Raw genomic sequence first — 10863 nt, 5'->3', positions numbered from 1 at the left:
GCGTAGGTTTGCTGTGTAGGAGGCCCTTACGCAAACTGAGTAGGCTGCGCATGACCTGAAATCTACGTGGCTGCTGAGGGCATGACCTGAAATCTACGTGCCTGCTAACGCCTGTGACGACACACGTTAGACCCGTCGTAGGACCTGCGCAGCATCTCTACGAAGCTGTTTGGGAAACCCGGCCAATATGCTCTCTTTGTTCCCACACAGCACAGTGTGGAGAAAGCTTAGCATGCCTCTTTGTATCAGTGTTGATTTCGTCGACTAAAACTAAGATGAAAAATGTTCGTCGGCTACCTTTTTTCACTGCCGAAAACTAAATAACAAATAAAAACTAGACTAAAATGTTAGTGAGGGACGAGTGCAGAAGAGATCCAGTAGAACTAAAAGACAAGTCATTTTAAGTTTGGTTGCGCTCGGGTGCTGCGCTCTGAAAATAGCAGATCTACAAGCTCACAACGCGTCGCGCTGCGACGCGTTGTGAGCTTGTAGATCGGCTATTTTCAGCATGCAACCAAGTATAAAATCAGCCATTACGACGCCATCAAGGCACCGCCAAAATACATTTTAGTCGACTAAATCAACTGTAGATTTAGTCGACTATAATCTTAGGATATTTAGTCGACTAAAACTAGACAAAAACTAAAACATTTCAGATGACTAAAATATGACTAAAACTAAATGGAACTTTATTCAAAAGACTATGACTAAAACCAAATCTAAACTTTTCTGTCAAAATCAACACTACTTTGTATATGTGTGTGTGTGTGTGATGATGGGACTCACTGGACTTTTTGGAGCTGTTCTGCTGGGTCTGCTGGTACTGGGCATAGGCTGCCAGCTTGGCCATCAGAGGCTGTTTCTGGAGAACCTTGGCCTTCTTGGTTGGAGGTTTCCCCTTTAAAACATATTTTAAAAACAGACACGTTTATATGCTTTAAGCACGTACTCGATCAAATCTCATAGAGCACCATCACGCCAAGCTTAAAGGGGTAGTTCACCCAAAGAGAGACTCCCATGGAGACTTGAATTAATGGATATTTTTTTTTATTTTTGTCTCATTCCTAAGCCAATAATTTGATGACAAGCAGGGGTTCCGGTAGGAGACACAAAGGAGACTCTTAGTATCAATGCGACAAAAAACAAACAAAAATCCAAGTCTCAATGGGGTGAGTAATCGATAGGAAAAAAAAACATTTTGGGGGTGAAGTATCCCTTTAAGCCACTATGGTAAAATATTATTCACAGGTCCCTATATTACCCCCCCACGCCCCCCCCCAACACACACACACACACACACACACACACACACACACACACACACACACACACACACACACACACACACACACACACACACACACACACACACACACACACACACACACACACACACACACACACAGTTGAATATGTGCATAAATATACATTCAGAGGCTAAATCTGATAAATATGCACACACATATCGAGTGCTTTAATAAATCATATGATGCTCACAGTCAACAGTGTTCTACAAAACAAGAACAGGTCAAGCTGTTTTTAAACAAGACTAGGTCAAAACCTAGCATCTGGCTGGACCATGGTGGTATACAAAGGGTGAACCTCTATTACTCTAAATAGGCTAGCTAGGGCAATACAGTAGCCCGGAGGTCTTCAACAGGGGGTCCGCGACCCCTAGGAGGTCCCCAGAGTTACTACAGGGGGTCTTTGTGTCACAGGAACTTTGTGTCCCCTTTTCCTTCATTTCATGCACGGTCCTTTTCCATTGTAGGAAGGGACATTGAGGGGAATAATGTGAAAGTTGAATTCAGAATAAATAACCTAAGATAAAAACGTATTGTATTTAGTTTTATTTATTCGCACAATAAAACAGTACAAAGGTAGCATTATTAAAAGACAGAAGATAAGTGCAGGCGAGAAAGGAAACCCATATACTGTATAAGAATAATAAACAAGCACTAAAGTTAAAGGTAGGGTAAGTGATATTTTTTGGTTAAAACAAAAGGTATTTTGTTAAAAGGTTAAAGCACTATATTCTGATAGTAATCATTGCTATAGAGTGTTTGTTCAGTAACAGGAGTCTCCCCGTCTCTCCAGCTCTTTAATAAACAGAAAATACATTTTCCGGTAGGTGTCAAAATCTCAGCCAATCAGGAGAAAGTACCCATTTTTAAGATTAATTTTATAGTGTTCCAGTTCCAATTTTGCCTGCTCATTTCTTAGTGTCATCACTTCCAATTCCACTTGTTTAATCTATATCCTGATTAAGTTCTCTATCCTGATTGTATAAAATTGAAAATGAAACTGAAACGAAAATGCATTTTATGTTTTATAAAGAGCTGGAGAGACAAGGAGACTCGTTTTACTGAACAAACACTCTATAGCAATGAGTACTATCAGAATATAGAGCTATTTAACACTTATTTTAACCAAAGAAAATCACTTACCCTACCTTTAAACATAGTAATCAAACATAAGACACGACAAACAACATGTGCAGTTCAATGTGTGGGTGCGTGTGGTAAATGGTGCGTTTACATAGCGCTTTTATCCAAAGTGCTTTACATAGATTGTGCATTACATTCACCCATTCACACACACACATTCATACACCGATGGCGGAGGAAACCATGTAACCAACCTGCTCATCAGGAGCAAATTAGGGGTTCAATGTCTTGCTCAAGGACGCTTCGACAGTAACTCTTCTGGGGGAGCCCGGGATCGAACTGGAAACCTCACAGCTTCCATCCGGTCCACTCTACCGGCCAGTCTACCCCTGAGCCACTGCCGCCCCCCATGTGTCTTGTGTGTGAGTGTGCATTATATGGTAGAAGCAAGTGGAGAGGCTTGATTCATCAGGCTGGCCCTCAATCTAAAGTATTGTATGAGCATTTGAGGTGACGGAACACCTTCTAGATTTCCTCGGAGTTAATGTGGTTTACCAATGTGTCTGTTAGTATGTACTACTACACACACCAACCTGCAGTCTGGCCAGGATGCTGGCCTTCTTGGAGTTGGAAGAGTAACTTCTGGAACAGGAGACACTGCAGAACCTCTTGGTTTTGCTGTAGAAGGCATCTCTCACTCCAACCATACCACACATCTCACAGGTGGCTGGAGAGAGGGAGAGAGGGAGAGAGAGATTTTGTTTTGTTTTTCCAGCTGAAAACGGCGCTCTTCTAATGTCTCATGTCTTAACCTCATGTACATACTGTATGGATGGACATAATACGTGTAAATATATGTTTTTACATTATTTATTTTCCCCATTTAACCCCCCACACACCCCCCCACACACCCCACCCCATTTTTCTTCCTCTTTCTGTAAATAACAAAAACAATGGAGCTTGCACAGAAAAGAAACAAGTTTCACCCACTATTTTACACCCGTAAGTAAACCTGTGATGTGACTCTAAAGATGATTATTGTCTCTCTGTCTGTACTGGATCATTCCTACCCATGCCGGACTTGCCATCTGGATAGGTGTACACCTGGCCGTTGGTCTTGATGAGGGTCAGCGACGACGAGGAGGACGAGGGCGGAGTCAAGGGAGGAAGGCCCACCCCTCCGTCCTCGTCGCTGTCCTCCGGGCTGGACCCCCCGCTGCCTCCGCTGGTCCCCCCCTCGCTGCCGCTGCTGCTCCTGTCCTCCTCCATGCTGTCCAGCATCCCCAGGGAGTCCCCGCGCTTCCTGGACGGACGCTCCGCCTGGACGGGACGAGAAGGGACGGGACGGACACACCGGCAGTGTTAATTTTGACAGCAAATTTTGATTTAGTTTTAGTCATAGTCTTTGGGAAAAAAACTGTCTAGGTTTAGTCATATTTTAGTCATCTGAAATGTTTTGGTTTTTGTCTAGTTTTAGCCGACTAAATATCATGAGATTATAGTCGACTAAATCTACAGTTGATTTAGTCGACTATAATGTATTTTGGCCGGCCCTTGGTGGTGTCGTAATGGCTGATTTTACACTTGGTTGCGTGAAAATAGCTGATCTACAAGCTCACAACGCGCCGCGTCGCAGTGTGACGCGTTGTGAGCTTGTAGATCTGCTATTTTCAGAGTGCAACACCCGAGCGCAACCACACATTAAATTCCAATTCCAAATCTCCACTCGTCCCTCACTAACATTTTAGTCTAGTTTTTATTTGTTGACTATTTCGTTTTCATCAGTGAAAAAAGATAGTCGACGAACATTTTTCATCATAGTTTTAGTCAACGAAATCAACACTGCACACCGGTGTTAAAAGATTTGTTCATCAACTACCTTTTTTCCCACAGACAAAAACAACATAAAAACTAAACTACGCACAGAAAAATAATGGTTCTTAGATGGTTCTTTAAAAGGCTATATGGTTCTACAAGGAACCATCAACTACTAAAGAACCATGTTCGGTGCGACACGTCGTGAGCTTGTAGAACTGCTATTTTCGAAAAACCCATCTCTGGAACCAAAAATGGTTCTTCTATGGCATCACTCTGAAGAACCAGTTTTGGTTCCAGTTGGCACCTTTATTTTTCTGTGTGCATGATGACAACTAAAATTCTGACTAAATATATTGCCAATTTCGTCCAAAAAAATAAATAGACTAAAATGTTAGGGAGGGACTAGTGGAGAAGGGTTCCAGTAGAACTAGGACAAGTCATTTTATCATTGGATGCGAGCGGGTGTCACAATGTACTGTACAAGCTCATAACGCGTGGCGGTGTGAGCTTGTAGATCAGCTATTTTCGGCATGCAGCTAAGTATAAATCAGGCATTACGATGGCATCACGGCCCGCCGAAATAGATTTTTGGTGACTAAATCAACTATACATCTTATATTATAGATAGATTTTTATTTCAGACACACAATAGGTCGATATAAAAAAACTGAGATACAAAACAGACAATAACAACACAGAGATATCCTCAGTACGAGACTGATTTCACTCCATAAAACCCAGATCAATTAAAAACATATAAACATTGCCTCCAGTGTTTCCAGAAGCATGAGGAATACCTTGTATCACTCTGTGTGATCCCTGTTAAGGCCTTGATTAATACATTTCACTGTTTGTTTTGGTAGATTTTTTTGGGATACCGAAACAAACAAGTGAGAACAGCGTTATATAGTGAGTGAGATGGCAATGTGTTTCTGCAGGTAAACACCACCACACTACTCCAGTGGCTGATAACTGAGGGAAATGATGGGTAAAAAATGTATTCATCGTTTTGTTTGTTATGTAAACAACACAGGGCAAATTGACAGCATTTAATAGGACTTAGTGATATGAACAAAATATAATACGACCTTGATCATCGATATTGTAGGGATGACTATTGGTGCTTTCACAAAGCATTTACACCCATTTGTTTCCCTTTTTCTCCCAATTTGGTTGGTTATGCCAATCCCCGTATTCCCCACATGTTTCTGTGTATTTGTGTCACTGCTTTAACTAAGTGGGTAAAGGCAAATATAGAACAGCTAGGACAGACAAGTACATTCAGAAAACTATGTGTCTTATTGTAATGCAGCCTTTCAAATCATGACAACACGTATGCCATTACACAATAGTACGATGTCTAAAATACCATATCTAGTGCCATATTGTGATATCGATACAATCCATATATTGCCCAGCAGCCCGATGAATGTCCTGCAACATGCTGAAAAACAGCAAACCTTCCAAAACACACACACACACACACACACTTTTACAATTTACAATCTTAACCGGAGCAACTTACAATAGGCAAGGTAAATACATACATCAAATGCAGAGAGACAGTGTATTCCCAAATTAAACTAGGATCACGAGTAAACCAAGAATATAGCATCACACACACACAAACTCACACCCACACCCACCCTCACACTCACACTCACACTCACACTCACGTTTGTCCATTACATAATGCGGGAACTACTTCAATTTGATGCTTTTTCTCCTTCTGCAGATCAAGCCATGGCAGTTCTATTAACCAAAATCAAACAAACAGAGGAGAAAACAGCTTGAAATGGTTGCTAGGTGCTTGGCATCCTGCACTGTGCATTGACTGAGTGCATATTTTGCATATGAAAAAAGAAACTACATTGTTGCACGAACAAAAAATAAATTAAAACCCAGACTCACAGTGATCTAGGACATTGGTTCTCAAAGTGGGGCCTGGGGACCCCCAGGGGTCCTTGAAGGGTTGTCCAGGGGGTCCCCAGCAAAAGTAGGTTAACATAGCATCACAATCGTTTTAACCACTTTATCCATTGGCTATTCAAAAATAGCAGATCTACAAGCTTGTACATCTGCTATTTTTGAAAATATTTGAAAAATATTGAAAACGTTTGGATCGGTGTCTGCAGCCAAATACATATCAATTTGGGGGTCCTTGAAACATGAAGAGGCTTGAGAAGCATTGACCTAGGAGCGTGGTACGGTGGTGGTGGTACACTGGCAGAGCGGGGCACACCGGGACATGGAGAGATATTCAGTGATGTAATGCTGCTGCAATGAGTTTTCGGTACAGTGTCACACACACACACACACACACACACACACACACACACACACACACACACACACACCCCACATGAATCAGCTGCTACAATCAAAGTGAAACGATAAACCCACACAACCACTGTGGCACATTTAAACAAAGACACACACACACACACACACAACACCACACAGTCAAGGTGACTTTGGATGCATGAACATCTGCTGCAAAGACAGCTGAACAGAACAGAACACATGTCCTCACATGCCCTAAAAAAAACTACCTTGAGCTGCTGCTGTGTGCTGCTGCTGATGCTACTGTCTGTACCACACTGTCTGAATATACACCCTGTGATGCTACACTGTCTGTATATACAGGGACGTGCACAGATAGACTCTAGGTGGTGCTACAGCGCCTGCCCTTTGCCCTCTTGACCAGAAGTGCCCTTTTGAAAAAAGTTTTAATTTTTTTCAGTTTACAGCAGGGGTCTTCAACAGGGGGTCCGGGACCCCTAGGGGGTCCTCAGAGTTACTACAAGGGGTCCGCCAATTCTTTATGTGATATGATTTTTCTTTTTACCATAACCACTCGAAACCTAGCATCCCTTTTCTGAGGAGAACTTTAGCCAAAAATAGCAGAGGCGTTGTGGGCTTGTAGATCGGCTTCTTTTTTTTTTGGCAAAGAGGTTTAGGTGTAGAGGGAAAAAAGAGCAGACCAAGTCAACAAAAAAAAGTATAATTTACTTGAGCACCTGCCCCTCAAAATGTCTGTGCACGCCACTGTGTATATAACCCATTATGAACTGAGGCCGATTCTACAAAATGTCTTCTAAATACTTTTTTTTTCTTTTTTTTTTAAACCTATGTTGTTACCATGTCAGTGGTTTTCAAACTTTCTCATGTCAAGGACTCCAAAATGATATGTACTGTATTTGGCCGCGGACCTCCATCTCAAAATATGTTGTTCCAGGGACCCCCAGAAGCCAAGATTTGAGTTAAAAAATATATATATATCCAAAGATTTGCACAAATGTTCACGATTTTTCAAAAAATAGCAGATCTACAAGCTCATAGCGCGGCACTCAGATCATAATGGGTCTTAATGGGATAAACCCTGATGCTACACTGTCTGTATATAAACCCTGTGATGCTACACTGTCTGTATATAAACCCTAATGTTACACTGTCTGTATATAAACCCTAATGTTACACTGTCTGTATATAAACCCTATGATGTTACACTGTCTGTATATAAACCCTAATGCTACACTGTCTGTATATAAACCCTATGATGTTACACTGTCTGTATATAAACCCTATGATGCTACACTGTCTGTATATAAACCCTAATGCTACACTGTCTGTATATAAACCCTATGATGCTACACTGTCTGTATATAAACCCTGATGTTACACTGTCTGTATATAAACCCTGTGATGCTACACTGTCTGTATATAAACCCTATGATGCTACACTGTCTGTATATAAACCCTATGATGCTACACTGTCTGTATATAAACCCTCTGATGTTACACTGTCTGTATATAAACCCTGATGTTACACTGTCTGTATATAAACCCTGATGTTACACTGTCTGTATATAAACCCTGTGATGTTACACTGTCTGTATATAAACCCTGATGTTACACTGTCTGTATATAAACCCTGATGTTACACTGTCTGTATATAAACCCTGATGTTACACTGTCTGTATATAAACCCTGATGTTACACTGTCTGTATATAAACCCTGATGTTACACTGTCTGTATATAAACCCTATGATGCTACACTGTCTGTATATAAACCCTGATGTTACACTGTCTGTATATAAACCCTGATGTTACACTGTCTGTATATAAACCCTGATGTTACACTGTCTGTATATAAACCCTGATGTTACACTGTCTGTATATAAACCCTGATGTTACACTGTCTGTATATGAACCCTAGTCTCATCAAAACAAGCTCTGTCTATCTGTTTACATGTTGAATCATTTTCACTTTCCACCATCAGACTGCAATCATGATGATTGATTTGACACACACTTTCCTCCATCCATCCACCCAGACACCTCTCTCTCCCTCTTTTTTTCTCTCGCTCTCTCTCTCTAGAGGTGGTAAAAAAACACCTCTGGTTCCAGTTTGTTTTTTTCGGGGTCCGAGTCTGGAGGCAAAACTGGCACTGCAGTGCGGTGCACTCTGTTTGTGATGTGTGCGTGTGCGTGTGTGAGAGAGAGAGAGAGAGAGAGAGAGAGAGAGAGAGAGAGAGAGAGAGAGAGAGAGACACAGAGAGAGAGAGAGAGCTGCTATAAACTAGGAGCTGAATCAGTTCTAGTGACTCTCTGGGTTCCATTTAGGGGTTCTAAATTGATCCTTACAAGTCTGTAACTCTGACAGTATACAAAATGGAACCAAATGGACCCTAACGGGTCCATTTGGTTCCATTTTGTATACTGTCAGAGTTAAGGGGAGACCTTCAAATGAAAAGGTTTGAGAACCACTGCTCTATGGCACAGCCCTCCGTCACTGCAGCACTCTCAGTCACAACCATAACAAAGAGATCAAATGGGGTCTCTCTTTCTGCAGCCCCTCTCTCTCTCTCTCTCTGCACAATAGAGCCAACCCGCGCAACTCACCAGATCTCTGGTGTTCTCCATCAGACCTCCATGCAGGACAATAAGCTCCCCGACAGCACACAACGGGAGGAGTGTAGGAGATCACACGCTTAAAGATGACAAAGTCCACAATTTAAGGCATATCAACAAAATTATCATATTTCAGGTCGGGATGCGCAGGCGTGGTGGGCGAACGACCCGCTGGACCACCATTGGTCCGCGGGCTCTTCTTCACGTGAGGAGTCGGTGGTGCTGCACTGGTGCACCACCGCCATCTACCGTACCGAGAGAGAGAGAGAGGGAGAGGGGGAGAGAGAGAGAGAGAGAGAGAGAGAGAGAGAGAGAGAGAGAGAGAGAGAGAGAGAGAGAGAGAGAGAGAGAGAGAGAGAGAGAGAGGGGGACAGAGGGAGAGGGAGAGAGAGAGAGAGAGAGAGAGAGAGAGAGAGAGAGAGAGAGAGAGAGAGAGAGTGAGAGTCATAGAGAGTGCAGAATGTCCCATATCACAGATTTTTTTCAAGATTCTCAAAACAAAAGAAGCAGAAACAGGTCTGCTATTTTCGAATAGACACAAAAAGGGCTTAGATGTAGAGTAAGATCATTTGTTTCATTGAAATAAGTGTTAAATAGCTCTATATTCTGATTACTCATTGATAGAGTGTTTGTTCAGTAACAGGCGTGGCGTTGGAGGAGTTCAGAGAGGTAGCCTGGAGTCTGGTTGTTTAAAGGCTCCCTGGCTAATAAGCCTTATATGCCTTAATACATTATAATTGCCCTCTATAACAAAAAATAAATATAGCTGCAAGCAGCGATAATACAGGGCCAGAGAGAGAGAGAGATGGATACTGGAGAGAGAGAGAGAGAGACGGAATAGATTGGAGAGAAAGAGAGGGAGAGAGACAGACATGGAAACGGAATAGATTGGAGAGAGAGAGAGAGCCATGGAAACGGAATAGATTGAAGAGAGACATGGAAACGGAATAGATTGATGAGAGAGAGAGATGGAAACAGAATGGATTGATTGGACATCTCAACCTATTGCCATTAACAGGAATCGAACTCTCAACCTTCGGACTAATAGGCTGCAACACTAGCTATAGTGCTATAGCTTTGTCCAGGCAGATGTTGTCTGTTGAAGATCATAAACTCTTGCATTCTGTCATGAACCAAGCCAACACTAAGACCACTCGTTCACAAACCATTTACCAATAGAGAAATTGTATGTCTCCTCGCAACCGAAAACAGTGAAAGCAGCCGATCTACAAGCTCAGAAACACGTTGCTATCTGAAAAGTTTTGAGATTGTAGATCGGCTATTTTCAGAATGAATATGTCATACATTGAAAAAACGTACTCTCAAATGAGCATTTCAGGTTATCTTTACCATTTGCACATGTATTCATTGATACAGTCATGTTGTTTGCAATTCAACTTAAATGAAGTCTGCTTCAAGTGAGGCTTGAACTGGCGACCTTGAAATTGAGAGGCACTTATTTAAGGGAGACGCCATTGGACCAACAGACAGGGAACTGTGAAAAAGGAGATCACACAGATGATACAGTTTCACGCAAATAGCTGAAAAATCCTGGGTTGAAGTGTTTTTCAAACTGTTCAAAATTGCGGACAATCTAAGGGCGGAGCTTACTGGTCAAAGCGATAGATGTGTTCCTCATGAGTTCAGCTATGGCCGCCCCTCAGAGAGAGAGAGAGAGAGAGAGAGAGAGAGAGAGAGAGAGAGAGAGAGAGAGAGAGATAGAGAGAGAGAGAGAGATAGAGA

General features: G+C 42.1%; 1 protein-coding gene across 1 annotated transcript in view; it reads right to left on the bottom strand.

Moving 5' to 3' along the window:
• LOC311055487 (MBT domain-containing protein 1-like) overlaps nt 1-9238 on the bottom strand; it is a 23341-nt gene extending 14103 nt beyond the window's left edge. Inside the window, exons 1-4 of the mRNA XM_084071682.1 lie at nt 9112-9238; nt 3458-3707; nt 2981-3114; nt 787-898 (exon numbers count right to left, since the gene is read on the bottom strand). Coding sequence (XP_083927808.1) covers nt 787-898; nt 2981-3114; nt 3458-3707; nt 9112-9132 — 517 coding nt within the window. The 5' untranslated portion in view covers nt 9133-9238. The remainder of the gene's footprint in view (nt 1-786; nt 899-2980; nt 3115-3457; nt 3708-9111) is intronic.
• Nucleotides 9239-10863: the final 1625 nt, after the last annotated feature.

This window comes from Gymnoscopelus microlampas, assembly GCF_963454915.1.
Source record: "Gymnoscopelus microlampas genome assembly, chromosome: 11".
Classification (NCBI taxonomy): Eukaryota; Metazoa; Chordata; class Actinopteri; order Myctophiformes; family Myctophidae; genus Gymnoscopelus; species Gymnoscopelus microlampas.
The sequence above is the reverse complement of the archived record's forward strand: the minus strand, read 5'-3'. Positions and strand labels throughout refer to the sequence as shown.